General features: G+C 43.9%; 1 protein-coding gene across 1 annotated transcript in view; it reads left to right on the forward strand.

Moving 5' to 3' along the window:
- The window catches only part of CAPN6 (calpain 6), an 82,001-nt gene extending 66,908 nt beyond the window's left edge, over positions 1 to 15,093 (forward strand). The window contains exons 11-13 of the mRNA XM_073358847.1: positions 2,734 to 2,855; positions 12,883 to 13,019; positions 14,793 to 15,093. Of these exons, the coding sequence (XP_073214948.1) occupies positions 2,734 to 2,855; positions 12,883 to 13,019; positions 14,793 to 14,975 (442 nt within the window). The 3' untranslated portion in view covers positions 14,976 to 15,093. The remainder of the gene's footprint in view (positions 1 to 2,733; positions 2,856 to 12,882; positions 13,020 to 14,792) is intronic.
- The last annotated feature ends 2,510 nt before the right edge of the window (positions 15,094 to 17,603 follow it).

Below are 17,603 nucleotides of genomic sequence, written 5' to 3' on the forward strand. Positions count from 1 at the left end.
AACAGTAAAAAGGTTTCTCCCACTGACTCCAGTTCCCCTTTCACCAGCATGGTTAATCCTCCAAATACCATTGGGTCACGGAAGGTGACTGTGTGACTCATTGAAGTTCATCTACATGAGTCTTTGCTGTTATAAATGAAGGTTAGTTTTTCAGTGTTTCGAAGCTAGACACCCTTACAGCCAGAGGTAGGCATCTAAACAAAAGTGATGTGATTTTTTCAGACGTGCTAAACACTCTCAGCCACATTAGCTTCACTGGGAGCTGTGGACCATCAGAATATCTGAAAATGGGGACATTTTTAGTTAGGCCCCTAAAAGTAGGTGTCACAGTTGAGGGTAATTGCACCTGTATTCTCCCTCTGTGGTCCAGCAATGGCACCCACTCTAGGCTTCTGGTTCTCCCAGCCACCACCTCTCTTGAGTGGAACATGCCTCTCGTTCCCTTCTGATCAGGGTTTTCCAGGCTGTACAGTCCCCTGACCATACTGGGATATCCTAGCAAGAGGCTGCCTAAGAAGACCTGCTTACTTTCTCTTCAGAGACTAATAACAGAGTAATTACCCATCATTATAAGGTACTACACAGCTCTTCCCATGAAAGCCCATTTTATTCTTAAGGTAAAAGCATTACAAGAAAAACACATTAGAAACAGTGAAAGAACCTATATGCATTCTAATAAACTTACCAGAGATCACCCCAAGCTTAACGTGGGCTCTGGCAGGGGCAGTCCTTCAAACCCCCCACTCAAGTGCTTTCCTCGTGGATTCAGGTTCACCACAGGTTCTGCTCAGAGCCTGTGAACATGTTTAGTCCACCCTTTATACAGTGCAGGGGGTCATTGATCTGGAGTTTCCCAGAGCAGGTAAATAGCAGACAATTGGTTTCTCTCCCCAGGGCATAGCTTCAAAAGGATGGTTCCACAGTGGGTCATTTGCATTCCCCTTGCCCCCAGGTATTTCCTAGGAAATCCACTTTACATGCATTGTTCCAAAAAGTCCTTTGAGGTTTCTCATATCTCCCAGTGATTGCATGAATCCTGTCTTCCTGCTTAAGAAGTTCCGTACAATAGTACATAAACATTTGCATTTTAATACAATGGACCTGAAAGGTATTAAACCTAATTCAATAATGTTTAACTTAATTCAGTAAAGTTTGTCTTATGTCCAAAAGGTTTGTCCAGGACATTGTTAGTCTGTCACAGTAGGGGCTCAAGTTTGGGAAATTTTCGCACATGGGTCCGACTTTTATAGTCACCTTCCATTCTGCAGGTGAAATTTTGTGGGCACTAATATTTGCAAGTGCAGTTGATAACATTTACTTGTCTCACAATCTAGCTCACAAACCAGGCAGTTGGACGTGCCAATGACATCAAATATTTGCACCTGAAAAGTAGGATACTGAGTTGAGGTTCCTGTCACAAGTCAGCCTTCGAAACCAATCTTAAGATATGTATGTTTCAGAAAGCTCATAGAGTTGGGACTGCATGGTGGGCAGCTGCAGTGCAAACTTCCCCCACAATGGCCTGATCTGGGGAATCACCTGTAGGGATGATAGGATAATTGTCTCCCCATAGCCCATTCAATCTTTGACCTCTCTACTGTGACATTTTCAACATGAGTGCCTGTTTGTGCTGTTGGGGGAGAGGTTATTTTGATCCCCAAACTCATATCACAGGCCACTGCACAGATTACAATAACATCTTATAAATTGCTATGTTGGTGTGGATTTTAACCTGGGCATCTACTGATGGAAAGGCCCCTGACCCCATTACCACTTTCTTCAGCCATGCAATCTCCCAAACACATCCTTCCCTAATGTCAGCTAAACAGTGAACCTTTTCATTTATTGGGTCCTATTCTTCTCTCTTTCACGTGAGCGTAAAACTGTCAGGGGACTAGCCTGCAGCAGAACCAGTCTCCTGGCAACCTAATGAGTGCAGCTGGCCCTGATAGAAGCTGTCTGATTGACTGAGCCAGCTGACTGGTTGAAGGAGTCAGTTGGCTTCTACTTAAGCACAGTAGCAACAGCATTCTAGTAGCTACTCAATGCATCCCTAGCCTGAAGCTGTGCTTGGTCCAGGCCTTGCCTCTGCTTCTCTCTAGTCTTGCTCCATCCCCAGCCTTTAACTGCTCCTTCTCCAGCTTCTTTCTGACTCCCAGCTCAGACCCTTGGTTCTGCCTTCTGCCTGCAACTCCTGTTAACCCTTCCATTTAGGCTTTGGTTTCTGACTCTCAGCTCTGATCTTCCACTGGATGTTCTGACTGCAACTCTGATTAACCCTTTGGCTTAGGCTGTGACCCTTGGCTTTGTTCCTCAACCTGCTCCATCTAGGTTCAGCTCTAACTGGTAGGCTAGATTCTTGCTCCAACCACTACACCAGACCGCCCATGAGCGGTTCACTGACAAAATCTGGAGTAACTCAATTAAAATCAATGGACATATGCAGGGTGCAAAAGAAGATTAGGCCCATTATGTTTTTGCATTGATATTAATATAGGTGACTTTTAGTTCCCCCCCTTCCCATGTAGTTGTCATATGAGAGATTATGCCATTTTTATTTACTTAAATATAGGACATTCCTGTAACAGAAACCATTGGTAATAAACTGGTGAAGAACTACAAGTATGATGTTCCAGAAAGGTCAAAATTCCACTGAAGTTCACCATTTTGTTGCTTGGCCTTCATCACTAAAGATTTATAATCTGCTTGAATTGCTTAATCTTGATCTTTCAGAGAGCTGAAGCTAGATAAGCCTAAACGGACATGCTGGAGCATTCTGTGTGGTTACCCTCGCATAGTCACGGAAATTAAAATTCACTCCGCCGAAGGTCTACAGAGGCAAGATCGATCGGGTGGTAAGTGCAAAGGAAGACTCTGGAGGATTGGGAATTGCTTGTTATTTCCTCTGAGGCCATGGTCATTTGAGATGCAAATTGTTCACTTCATGAGAATAATTTGTGACTTTTAAGCCTGAGCTGTTTGTGTCTGGAGAGGCAGGGGTATCGTTTATAGAACATTGTGATATGAGAGCAGGCTTTCGAAAGGAGAGCTGGGGTTAAGGAGGCATCAAAAAGCGACAAGAGCTATGAGTTAAATATGCTGGCCCAGATGGTGAATAATGGGCAGTCACTTTTGATGAGCATGTAGTGGGAATGATTCAGAAATTCACAGCGATCATTTCATCTTTGGGGGTCAAAATTGAAAATTGCCAGTGAGTCAGCTGGATGGAACTCCCTGTAATGAGGTCCATTCTGCTATATACATCTAACCACATTTCATCCAAGGACTTCAAAGTACTTTGCACTTCATAGATTCATAGAGTTGAAGGTCAGGAAGGACCATTAGATCATTTAGTTTGACCTCCTGTTCACAGGCCATTACATTTCACCCATTTACCCCTGCAGTGAGTTCAATAACTTGTGTTTGACTAAAGCATAATTTGTATTTGGCTAAAGCACATCTTCCAGAAGAGCATCCAGTCTTGATTTGAAGAGAGGGAGAATCCACCATTTCCTTGGTCTCTTGTTCCAGTGATTACTCACCCTCACTTGTTTCCAGGCAGAATTTGTCTGGCTTCAGCTTCCAACCATTGGTTCTTGTTATGCTCTTTCCCTACTAGATTAGAGCCCTTTAGTACCCAGTATTTTCTCCCCAGGGAGGTACTTACACACTGCCATCAAGTCAATCACTCTCAATCTCTTTTTGATAAACTAAACAGATTGACAGTGGTAGCCGTGTGAGTCTGTATCAGCAAAAAAACCCCAAAAATGAGGAGTCCTTGTGGCACCTTAGAGACTAACAAATTTATTTGGGCCTAAGCTTTCGTGAGCTAAAACCCACTTCATCAGATGCATGGAGTGGAAAATACAGTAGGAAGAGATATATACATAGAGAACATGAAAAAATGGGTGTTGCCATACCAACTGTAACGAGACCAATTAATTAAGGTGGGCTATTATCAGTAGGAGGGGAAAAAACTGTTTGTAGTGATAATCAGGATGGCCCATTTCAAACAGTTGACAAGAAGGTGTGAGTAACAGTAGGGGGAAAAATTAGCATAGGGAAATAGTTTTTCTTTGTGTAATGACCCATCCACTCCCAGTCTTTATTCAAGCCTAATTTAATGGTGTCCAGTTTGCAAATTAATTCCAATTCTGCAGTTTCTCATTGGAGTCTGTTTTTGAAGATTTTTGGTTGGAGAATTGTGACTTTTAGGCCTGAAATTGAGTGACCAGGGAGGCTGAAGTGTTCTCTGACTGGTTTTTTAATGTTATAATGCTTGATGTCTGATTTGTGTCCAACAATGCCCCTCTGCCATGTACATTGGCCAAACCAGACAATCTCTATGCAAAAGAACAGATTGAGTTTCTCATTGTAAGGCACTTTCTCCAGCCCTCAAATCATTTTTTGTAGTTCTTTTCTGCACCATCTCCAATTTTTTAATATCCATGCACACACCAGAACTCTATACAGTATTCCAGTATCTGTCTTGCCAATTACAACTTAATCACTGTGAGGTAATTATTGTTCTATTACAATTGTTTGGGGCTTGGTAAATTGAGCAGAGAGGTTAAGTCACTTGTGCCTTGTACAGCACAGGCTATGTGTCAGTGTTTATCAAAAAGAAAAGCTGTCTTGAAACCTCTCTCTGGTGCCTATCTCTGACAGCTAATTAAGACTTTCCTCATCCCTGTCCTTTGCTCCCTGTCTTTTACATCCTCTCTCTGTCTGCCATAGTTAAATTATTATGCCTTCCAATGACCAAAAGGATAGACGTGGGCGGAGACAACTGGCAGAGAGTAGTGGGTTAAGAGAAAGCAAGAGAGGGAACAAAGACAGCCTGGGTGAACCTGGAACAAGAAACAAGTAAGACTGCCGAAACAATGGCTTCCCTGATGTATTTGCTACAGAGAGAGCTTCAGATTTGGTTGGCTTGGAATCTGGAGCTGAGTTGCTGTAACTCCTTATAATAGAGAAGTAATTTAAGTGAGACCTGTGCATGAACTTCTTAAGAAACAGTTGCTATGAATCTCCAAACCGTTGGATAGAATCTGCTACAGTTCCCTAATAGCAGCCAATATCTGTGTTCCTCTGAGTGGCTGACTGCAGTCTTCGCTGTACAGGTCATTTTTGCTAACTGCAGTTGTCTTTTCAGAGGATGGAAGGAGGGGATGAAGGAAATTGCTTCAGTTAATTTTTCTTGGCAGTTTTCTTTCAGGGCTGCAATCCTCTTTTATGTGATTAGACTTCAGATGTGCAAGTAATATGGCTGACATTCTTGGAGAGACTAGCTGGATGGATGACACCAAAGGGGGAGAGACCAGCAGAGGAGGGATTTCAAAAGAGGCAGGGCATTCTTACTCTTCCCCTCAAAAATGACACTTAAGCTTTTAGACCTTTTCTTCTTTACCCCTTTAAAATTCCTTAAGCATTTTCCTATCACATTCCCCGTGGGAAAACAGTCAGGAGAGAGAATTGGGTTCTATCACTTCATAATCCCTAGCACTCTTGCAGTGTTGCCAAGATCACTAAAACAAACTTCCACTGCTGCCAAAAAGCTGGCTTCAGCTCAGGAAGTGAAATGGGATTTGTCAAGCTGTGATACTGTCTATAATTTACAATGGGAACTTGCAACCAGTGATTAATAGAAATTAATCTCTCCTGCCTACAAGGTGGTTTAAAATACCTTTAGAGCCAGATTCTGCCATCCTTACATCCGGCTCTAGCTATGACACAGTCCACAGCTGACCCCCCCCCCCCAGCCTAGTACTGCTGAGGTGCTTTGAGGAACTGTGCTAAGACACTTGTTTGATATTACACTGGATTTTATGGCCAGGGGCTAAATACTGTACAGACTTTTATTGTGTCTTTTCAAATGAGTTAATAGTACTCCGTTAAAAATCCCGTCTGTAGCTTGGTCATAAACCAAAATCACTACAGCATTAAAATTAGTGTTCACAGAGACATTAGAAAATATGCTTTGAGTATACTTCCTTAAAACTGCCATATAGAAGCAAACCCTTTTCTTTCCCTCTGTCCCCATCTGGGGACCAGCTTCCACTCATCTCAAAGCACTGGAAAAGGACTGTGTGGGTCTCAGTGACAGCTTTCCTGTGGGGGGAGTGCCATGTGGGATTCCAAGTCCCATGAGCAAGTATCAAAATACCCGCCTTACCCAGTGGCCCCTGAGTGCTCCTAGGTCAAAACACACTTAAAAGCAATGACCCACTCCAGCCTCCTGTCTAATCAGAACAACGGGGTATGGAAGGAGTCTGGCAGCAAACCCAGTCAGGACTGATGAGTGAGAGTTTTCACTTGTGTTAGGTACATTCAGTATGTTTGCTTAGAAGGAAAATAAGTAGAACATGAAGAGGTGCTCAGAGAAAGCCTGTTGTGCCCAAAGCACTAGACACATTGTCTAAGGTTAGTTCAGTCCTACATAGAGATTACCTTCCTGGTGGCAAGCTCATTGAGACCTTGCCTTACAAGATAAGCCTCTTGATTGTTTTTACCCCATCACATTTTGTGTATGTAAATGTGAATGTTTTCTGACTCCAGATGAGAGCACCCCATTCTCTCTTTCCACTCTGCTTTGCAGAGTTCCTACTTCTAAACCTAACTTCCCCCTTCCTTAGCTTCCATCATCCATCAGCTCTGCTGTCTGTGGTGGGACTAAAAACACCCACAGAATCAGTTCTGTATAAGGCATCTCTCCCATCCCTTGTGGTAGAGAAGAGACAGGACTTGGTGGTAATTAATATAATTGGGATTTTTTTTTTATCCTTTTGAACACAGACAAGATCCTGTAGTTCTTTCCAGCTCACTGAATTGCTAACTCGGTCTGTGCTGTAATGTTATCACATCGGGTACCCATAAATTGTGGTCTGGGATAAGCAGTCAAGTAAGGGACTGGTTACCACACAGTAGTATCCTATACAGAAGGGCCTGAACTGGAATGTCTGATTTGAACAGCCTTGAATCTGGTGGAAGTTTAGATTTGGATACACAATTCACCACTTAAAGCCTATCTGTAATATCTGAGAGAGCCATACTGTGGAGGTATTTCTGACCAAACTAATCAAAAATTGGAGCCAAAGAGACCTCTGTCCATGGCAAACACACACCACATCATGGCTCTTGTTCTGGTTATTGTGACAATGTTGCTTCCTGCCACCGGAACGTTGTTTGGTTTGTTTGTTTTTAAAATACTCTGCTTGCTGCTGCTATAGATGATCTGTCCTGGCCAATTAATTGATTGTTTGCTGTTGACAAGGTTAAGCGATGGATCTGGTCACTCAGATGTCAGAGAAACATTAGTATATTTTCTGCTTCTCTTGGAAGTATCCAGTTATGAGTGAATTCATTCTGAGATTTAACCAATTACCATTAAGCCAATTATGGTGGCAGACTTGCAAGGGGATGAAGAAGGGATGTTTGCTTTGGCTTTTCTTTCTTCATTCCAAGTCTATTTTAAAATCATCCCAGCTACTGTCTGTCATGGTCTTTTCATCACAGCTAATCTCAAATAGCCCTCCAAGTTTTCTAAAATGTTGCCCCTGAAGCTTCATGTTGGATTCCCATGTTTAATTCTTTTACTTTGTTTTAACTGCTCCCACTCTTTCCAAAATGGTATTTTAATACTTGTCACTAATGGCTATTTGATAAGCAGGAAAAGTGAGGGTGCAAGAAATACCTTGTAAACATCCTGTGAGGGGGGAGAGAAAATATTTTTGAGTGCCGTACTCAGAGCCAGCTCAAAAACTTGTTCCTGACTAATTTCTAACGCCACTATAAGCATGCTCCTCTATTATTTGTTTTGCGGTAGTGCCTAGCCCTCCCAGTTATAGATCAGGGCCCCACCGTGCTAGGTGCTGTATAAACACAGAACAAAACAATGGTCCCTGCTGCAAACCGCTTACAAACCAAGTTACTGTAATCTTCAGGACATTTCATTGGTTAATAACAAAGTGCCATGTCTCGATGTCTTTTGTCAGTTTTTATTCAGTCAATGGGGGTTTTGCTGAATAAGGACTGAATGCAGACTGACTAAAGACCTCAAGATCTGGACTAAAGAACACTTTTTCTATATAATCTTGAAAGCCTTTGCCTTGTACAATAGCACCTTATTGTGAATGTTCTTGTCTAAAGTCCATTATCCATAAAGCAATGGGCTGCCTTCACCGTGAGGCTAATTCTGATCAGATCTCATTTTGGCTTAAAAGTTGTCATCTAGATCACTACTTTTCTTGGGACTACATTCTTATTAGCTTTTATCTCTCACTCATGATTTTGGCTTTATTTTTGTCCCTGTGTTATCCTTTTCTTAAATTGCCATGTCCCGTCCATTTCCCACAGCCATGGGATTGTGGTAGAACAGGGATCGGCAACCTTTGGCATGCGGCCCATCAGGGAAATCCGCTGGCGGGCTGGGACAGTTTGTTTACCTGCCGCATCTGCAGGTTCGGCAGATCGCAGCTCCCACTGGCCGTGGTTTGCCGCTCCAGGCCAATGGGGGCTGCGGGAAGCAGCGTGGGCTGAGGGATGTGCTGGCCGCCGCTTCCCGCAGCCTCCATTGGCCTGGAACGGCAAACTGCGGCCAATGGGAGCTGCGATCAGCCGAACCTGCGGATGTTGCAGGTAAACAAACCGTCCCAGCCCTCCAGCGGATTTCACTGATGGGCCGCGTGCCAAAGGTTGCCGATCCCTGTTCTATCACAATCACAAAGGTTGCCGATCCCTGTGATAGAGCTACTGTCCTGGTGTGACCTTGGGAACTGAACTGCTAGACTGGCGGGCCTGGTTCTTTACCACCTGGCACGTGTGTAGTGACTGATTCCTGAACAATGTGGGTATGAAATGCCACCTTTCTGATTTAGTAGCCATTATGCACAGGTTAAAACATACAAAGAGCTGAGCAGTGGCGAATCAGGCCCTTTAAAACCACTGAGAACATATCTTTGTCTTGTCTCAGATCTTTAGGCATCACATCTCTTTTGAGCCATGTTTCTTCAAAAGATTGTACCATTTTCCTTACAGTAACTGAACGTTCAGCATTCCAGCCAGGAATGTATCTTGCTTTGACACTTTTAATCTTTCTTTCTTTCTTTCTTTCTTTCTTTCTTTCTTTCTTTCTTTCTTTCTTTCTTTCTTTCTTTCTTTCTTTCTTTCTTTCTTTCTTTCTTTCTTTCTCTTTGTAACTCCTGAGTAGGTTTAATAGTTTATTAAAATGTTAGCCTTTCTATTTCTTTTGATTGATTAAATAATCTGGGCTAACAGCTCTCTGCTGCAATACAGATATGCCTGTTAACTATTAGAATCCTGTGTACTCTCCTTTCTGTCGCTTCTCTGTGCCTGTTGCTCGCCTGATTGCTATTAACAAGCTGCTCTAGCACTTTGCTTTGCTATTTGCCTAAGGCCACAATAGTTGACACCATTTTGTGAAAAGACCCCATTTTATTCAGAACAGTTTTCAAAATGTCTTTGACTAGGGGTGGGCTCTCGTGTTACTTGTAACAGACTGTAAGTATGTGCCCCAAAGGCTAAATCAACACACTCAGTGACACAGAAATAATTGTCGACCAAAAAAACCAATAAATTGCTACCTGCAGCAGTAATCTGTAAGTGCTATGTGTTGTCAGGGCAACAGTCCTATTCTATGGATAGCCAGAGTAAAGAATATGGGCAAGTCTGTTCCTTTCTCTAAAATATCTATCGTTCTTGCTCCTTCAGAAGTACGTAGCTGTTCTCGTGTGTGTTTGTGTGAGATTTTGGTGTCTGTCCTTGTGACCAAGTAGATACTTTAGAGAAATTATATGTAATATCAGTTATTAAGGAACTACAGTCACTTTAAATTTAGGTTTCAGAGTATCAGCCGTGTTAGTCTGTATCAGCAAAAAGAAAAGGAGTACTTGTGGCACCTTAGAGACGAACCAATTTATTTGAGCATAAGCTTTTGTGAGCTACATCCGATGAAGTGAGCTGTAGCTCACGAAAGCTTATGCTCAAATAAATTGGTTCGTCTCTAAGGTGCCACAAGTACTCCTTTTCTTTTTACTTTAAATTTAGTGGCTACAAGGAAGTTATACTTTACATCTGGCTCTTTGTCCAAAGACTGCAAACAGCTTCTTTTGGAGCAGAGCTCTGTCAATGCAAATGGGCATTATTCCAATTGAGATATCATCTAGTGATGAAGTTCCGTTGCATGCTGAAGAATTATATTTGCATTAATATAAAAGTAGAAACAAAATGAATCGAAACAATGATGTCTAAATGAAATGTTTTTACCTTATCAAAACCAAATGTTTTGAAATTATTAAAACAAAATGAGAATCTAAATGATTTGTTTGGACACTTTCTTGTAGACAATGGTGTCAAAAATGGACATGTTCCCGTGAAACGTTTCAGTTTGACAAACCTGCATTTTCTGACAGGGAAACTGTTCTGTAGAAAAATACTTGACCAGCTCTGGTCCTAATACCAAAGAGGATGTAGGTCAGCTCTTTCCAACTTGGAGGTTTAATGTTAGGCATCTAACTTTGTGTGTAGGGATCTACATGAAAATGATTTTGAGGCCTTTGGAGGGTTGGCTTTCATTGCTTTTGGTGGGAATTAGCACCTCTTGACCATCTATTTAGGTGCTTTCATATGGAGTTTGATGGCTACTTTTATACACACATTTTTTGCCTTAATATCTAGAGAGGTGCTGAGGGGCCTCACACTTTTACTTTAAAAACCATGTGGTGTATAAGCCAGGAGTAGATAGAGAAGGGGAGATTGTCAAACAGACCATGGTGCGGGGAGGAGGGAGGAAACGAAAGGAGAAGGCAGTATGGTCTAGTGGCTAGAGCTCTGGACTGGGACTCAGGGACTTGGGTTCTATCCACTGCTCTGCGTGGTGTCATTTTCTGAGTTACTTTCCCCCCTACACCTCACTTCCCCATTGCTACAGTGGAGTTAATGAGAATGACCTCCTTTGTAAAGCACTTTGAGGTCTACTATCAGCACTATATAAGAGCTAGAGGGCATTGTTAAGAGATCAAGCCGCCTGGATTTTGAAAACACAAATGACCTTTAATAATGTGAGAATTGTACTCTCTTGTTTTAATGCATCTCTAACTGCAAGGCTGTACCCCCCCCCCCCACGAGGCTGTTACCCAGACCTCAGATTAGCTGTGAATTTATGCAGTTTACCTTTGATTTACTTGGAGCTTCCCTAGGATTTCTCATGATAACTAGGCTGTTGTGCTCATTTTGCAGTTACTGTGTTAACCAAAGTGGGATAAAAAATGATCATCTGATCTCTGGCAAAAAGCAAAGGGGGAGAGACTTTTCCTGGACATTCAGAGATAGGGGGCAGAAGGGTTCTTCCTAAAATGGGCTGGCAGAATGCTAGTGGAAGAGAAGCACGACCATGGCAAACAGCTTCCAGCTGCAGGGAATGCACAAGGATGTTTGATAGTGGTTTTCTTTGTATGCAACCTGTGCCTGTCTCCTAACAGAGTAGGGCAGGACAGGGATGGCAACAGTGGCATTAATTTCCCTCCTCCTACATCTGCACCAATTCCTCTGACCCAGGTGCCCATGCTGAGCAGAGAGCGGTCCGTCACTGCACATGGCTGTGACGAGACTCATTGCTTACGTCTCTGGAATCCTTTTTTGTCACCTTGTCCATCAAAGCATCAGTCCTGCTTTTGAAATACAGGCTGTCCTTTGAGACAGGCCTGTTGTTGATTGTGAGCCTAAAAAATTCATCAGCCAGTTATGCCTGTCACTTTGGAAGGTGTAAAATAACCCCAGATTCGGTCTTTTCTCCTCGCTGTGTATTTATGTACCATTCAATTTAGAAGGACCCCAAATCTCTACCACTTCCCCTCTTTGTCTTCTGCATTGACCTGGGGCGGTGGAAGGGCAGTGGTGGGAGGAGGAGGGTGGTGATGGTGGCTATATGGGTATAATGTTATGCCCATAGTGTTCGAGCGAGGGTCAAAAATCGCCGCCACTCTTTTTTTTTTAATAAAAGAGCAGCTGAACGGAAAGCCTGGGCTCGTACTTGGACACAAGGTAAAGGTCAAGCTAGTAAAAGTCAAGCTGGGAACTCAGACTGCCAATGCTCTTACGACCCCTTCGCATGCCCCTGATTATTAAGGATGGTTTATATACTATAATAAGCAACTCTGACCTTCCCCTCAGCTCTCTTGATCACACCTTTGTTATGCTTTGGGAAGCTTTAGGTGACTTTTCCTCCCAGTGCTTTTCATCTTCATGCCCCTCCTTCCATCCAGGTGCTAACTGCTGTCACTCACTGTAGGGTTGTCCTTCTACTGGCCTGGTAATGGCTATGCAAATTATGACATAACGGATGTATGGACGTGACTATGCTGCTAGCTTGTGACCTGTGCCCACCGTGAATTAGCTGTTACCACTGGTCAGACTGAGATCGAGCCGGGTGCTTGTCCAGTTAAGAAAAGTACTGCCTCTTACTCTGTTACACAACATTCCTGGGTGCCAGTTACAGAGATGAATTAAGTGATGCACAATTTCTCAGCAGTTGCCTCTTCCAGACATTCCTAACTGTTTTCTTAAAGGAGACCGTGTCCAAGAGCTAAAAAGTTAGAGGGATCCAGCCTTTGCGGCAGAGCACAGGGAAGCTAAATGACTCTCTCACGATCCTACGGTGAGCCGGGGCAGGATCAGGAATTTGCAAACCTGTGCTCTCTTGTCTTCTCCTGACTCCAAGCCAGCCACCTGTTCTCGTCCCTATCAATGGTGCCTCCATAAGTAGTTGGCACTTGTTCCTCTGACTCTCCCTGGTGTTTCTGACTCGGAATCAGTTTCTCAGCTAGTCCAGTGGGACTAATAAAGACTCTGCTGATTGTGTTTCAGGAGCAGATCCCTACCTGATTATCAAGTGTGAGAATCAAAAAGTTTGCTCTGCTGTCCAGCAAGACACTGTCAGTGCCATTTTTGACACACAAGCTCTTTTCTACAGAAAGAGGATTGAGCATCCCATTATTGTCCAGGTAAGGAAGGGAATCCCAGAGCCTTGCAGCAAAGTACATGCTCCCACAGGCAACCAGAGTAATGCTACTGCAGGGGAAACGGACAGGTCTATCCACAGCATCCGTGTGCAGCTATACAGCAATGCAAAGCAGCAGTGGGGGTTAAACAAATGTGACATTGATGGGCTAAAGGTCTGACATATGTTAACTGCTCCTTCACAAGATCAATACCCAGAACTGGGGCTGCTGAGGCAGAAGAATATGAGAATTACTGCTTCTCCTTAACAGCCCCATGGCTGAAGTAATTCAATTTATATTGATTCTCTTATATCCACCACCCAAAATAGTAACCATTAATAATACCTTGGCGTTACATAGCACTCAAAGGTGGTTAAACGCCTTCATCCCTACTTTATAGCTGAGGGAACTGCGGCATAGAAAAATGAAGGGATTTGCCCAAAGTCACTCACTGAATTAATGGCACAGCCAAGAACAGAGTCTCTTGACTCTCAGACATGTGGTCTGTATCAGCTAAACCACATGTCAACCTCTAAGTAAGAGGCATATCAGTGCTTAGAGAAGGCTATGCCAGTGTAGTTATGGGAGTGTGCCCTCAGTGAAATCTGTTACACTTGATAGTTGCCTAGTACCATAAGAATGTAAGAAAATGAAGTCTTTTTCTCTTCCTGGGTTGGATCAGTGCTTCTATAGGATTTTAAGAATAATCCATAACTCAATCCACTGCTATTAGAAAGGAATGGCAGAGAGGGAAGCTAGCCTTGCAGTGCTGTGAGAGCAGTTTACAAACAGTGAACATGTCTGACTATTCACTACACTATATCTAGAATTCCTCTGGCACAATTCTTCTCTGAGCTGAAAGGGATCTGCTCAGTTCACTATGAGCAAAAGGAAGCAGGTATCTCACAGCCCTCAGAATATAGTCAGGATATGAATTTAACCTAATAACACAGCTGATGGAAAGGGTCTCCTGTTTCCCAATCAGTATGGGCAGGACTGATCCTGGGGACAAGTCACTAACAGAAGTATAAACCTTCTGGATATCAGGCTAACACAACCCCCATCACCTCCATAACACTCAACACAAACTCCCACTTTTCCAGGTTGATTGAGGCAAAAATAGAGAAAAACACAGCTGAGTGCTTCACAGGCCGAGCCAGATGCATGGCCCAGTGAAGACTGCCATGTGCCACTGTGGCAACACAAATCAGCCTTAAAAGCACTTACATTGGCAATGGAGGATTCCCCCATATGGTGGTGTTTGAGCTGTCATAGAGATGCCCAAGCCCCTGCCCCCGAGCCTCTGGCGGAGGAGGTATGGCTAGGCCAAGGAGGCATGGCCAAGACTCCATGGCAGGAACAGCCCTTGGGGCCATAGGTAGCTGAGTAAAATGCAAGCAGCCTGGGGCCAGGAATGGGTTGTAGAGAAAAGTCGACAAGCTGATTAGCTGCAGGTCTTTATTGGTGATGAACCCAAACAGGCAGTTTCTATACCTCTTCTAGGTTACATATGAGGCCAAGCAAAATGCTGGGAGTTGTGTTTTCATCTCTTTATTTTACTAGTGTATGTAAATGAATATGCAAGTCAAGAACAGCCCTCAGGCTCTAGATAGTTAGCCAACTTTAGACACCCCCCACCCCCTGTTCCCCACTCCTGCTCCAGGGGGTTAATGTGAGTACCCCTTATCCACCATGAATGACCCTTTTCAGTGGAGTGTGACAGGAAGCACTGGCTGGGCTGCGGTTATTTCTGTTCCCTTGTAATTGTATGTCTAGGTCTGGAATAGCAACGTCTTGTGTGACCAGTTCCTTGGACAAGTGCTGCTGGCTGCACTCCCTGGTGACCCCAGAGAACCGCAGACTCTCCAGCTCCGGGGAAAAGGCAGCCGAGAAGCAGATGAAATGCCAGGTCACATCACCGTCAAGGTTGTTTCCAGTGACGACCTCATGGAGCTATGAATACCAGAGCCCCGCAGACCCAGACAAAGCTGTTGCCTCGCAGCAAGAACTCTTGTCTGTGCTTTCAGTGTGAACGACTCGGGAGCAAAGGTTTCCAGAAAGCCCCCTCTTGCGCAGTCTGACCATGTGGGGGCGGGGGGTGTGCAGGGGAGGGGGAGGTGGTTTTTTTTTTAAAGGAAAAAAAATATAATGCAGCAGCTATGGCAGGAGACAGGCCGATCTAAAACCAAACCGCCACCTCCCCATCCGCTCCAGCTGGGGGTGACGTTGCAGTAGATTGAGGTACACAATCCTACAGCGCAGCCCACTATTCCTGGAGGTTTCTAGCGCGCTGTTTTTGTTGTTGTCTGTTTCAGGGCGACAGGCTGGAAAGGCACTAATGTCCATGGTGCACAGGTGAGGGGATGGAGTGCAGGAGTTGGCCCCATGGCTAAATCCCTGCCCAGCCTTTGAAATGTTTCCCAGCACCCTGTCACTGGTGAGGGATTTGTCTGGGCTGCGGTTGGTTGAAATGAGTTACTTTTCATTTAATCCTACAATAATTTGTATTAACAGCACTTTTACTACTGCTAATCAGACATTACTATGCCTCAACTGAAACGTCATTGGTAGAACCGTCGGAGCAGTCATTCAAAATGCACAGAAGTGGAAACCTGGTGGAAGAAGAATCCCAGTGTTAAAATGATAGACCCAAACCCTGCAGTCCTTACTCAGGCATTGTAGCCAGTGGGAGTTTTGCCTGCATAAGGCTGCTGGATTAGACCCCATATTCCTTTTTCCTGAGCCATCTGAGCTCACAAGGTCAGGTTTCTGACCACAGGAAGACACGTGGAAATTCAGCAGTGGCTTGGATCTAGTACAAACTCTTAGTAATGAGATCCCATTTGCAGAGCAGAAGTGCTCTAATAAATGAGATGCTTTAAGAGAGGAATATCATTCTTATTAAACATGCAATTCACGTCCCCCTCCCCACCCCAAATGAGGATGTGCATAATGACAAATTGAATTGAGGAGGATACAATCCTCCCAGCTGCTGCGAGGGTTATGAATGAAAGGCAAAGCCATTGGGGGTTGGTTACTTGATTGCGTTCCTGAGTTTTGAATACACTGAGCGCTAATAAATACTTGTGTCAACCAAATATAATGCAGGGTAGGCACGACTAAGTGTTCCCACAGAGCAGGCCAAGGCACATGCTTCCTTTCAACCTGCGCCTACAGCACAACGGTGGGGTTCCCCAGAGCAGAATCCATTCCTATTGTCAAACTGTAGCAATTCCAGGTGTAGAATAATTTCACAATGAAATCCCCACCCTCAACCTTCGACTTCTTTTATTGCTGTTGCAAATTCTGAGCTTGAGCATGAAGCTCTAACCCTTCATTCAGACTGAGGTTGCATTTTTGGAAAATTTGAGTTTTGCACTCAGCTGGAGGCTAACCCAGGCATTCTTGTGGAGTTTAAGAGCTTGCAAAATGGTCCAGAACAGAATTACATGACTCTTTTTTGGCAAAATATTCTGAACATTTGTTCATGAGTTTCAGACCCACCTCTGCTGTGTGACAATGATTTTGCTGGTGTCCTGAGGTAGGAATGGAAACACACAAATGATACTGAGCAAGTTGGGAGCCATCTCTTTGGTTTTCTGTGTCAAATACTTGCATTCGGCTTAGGCCATAAATATTGTGCCTAAGCTGTGTTGCACGATGATAGCATGCGTCAGCTCAGAACTGCATGCCTGGATATTTCCGTTGTCTGTAAATTGATGTTTTTAACTTTGTTTTGATTGCACATCTAAAGTTAAGCTTTCCCATATAGCTTAGGCCCTGGTGAGCATCAGTGCCAGGGAGCCAATGTGCAGACACTACACAGTATCCTGACTCTGCATTAGGAACTGCTTGACTATGTTGGGCCTGATTCTTCTCACCCGCTATCTTATACCATTGTAACTCTACTGGCTTCAGTGGAGTTTACTCTTGATCTACACTAGTGTAAGCAACAGGAGAATCAGGCCATCCTGTATACTCTAATTAGGTAAGAGAGCAGAGGATCAACCATGCTGTCCTATCAGAGTAGTCTCACCAAGTCAGTGGAGTACAGCCAGTGTGAGATGAGTCTCATTTTTTCCAGTTTGACTTGTAGAAGATAACTGTGCCCTCCCAGGATTCAATGTACTAGATCTGTTTCAGCATTCAGTGCTACCAGCTTCCAGGCCCTGCGGCTTAAAGCCTGTCTTTCCCCTTTAGTTGCATCTCAGTGTGCACGCTTTCTTGCTATGAATATAGCCTCACTACTAACACTGTCCTGTCTCCCCTACTGGGCAATAGCCATTCGATACCCATGTATGTGTCTTGTGGCTGAATCCCATTCAAAGCATTGACAAATATGCCAAGTAGTCTTCACTCCTTCTTAAATACCGTGATCTCAAGCTCCCAGCCCCTTGTAGAAAATGGGCCAGATCCTCAGCCAGCATAGCACCATTGGCTTCAGTGTAGACGCATCGATTGACATCAGCTGAAGGCCTGGCCTAATACAGCCCCCTACATTTTCTAAGACAAAATTGAACCTAGCATGACATTATTGTGCTTTCTAGTATAGTTTACTGTGCTAGAAAGTATTGTGTGTAGCTTCAC

This window comes from Lepidochelys kempii, chromosome 9, assembly GCF_965140285.1.
Source record: "Lepidochelys kempii isolate rLepKem1 chromosome 9, rLepKem1.hap1, whole genome shotgun sequence".
Classification (NCBI taxonomy): Eukaryota; Metazoa; Chordata; order Testudines; family Cheloniidae; genus Lepidochelys; species Lepidochelys kempii.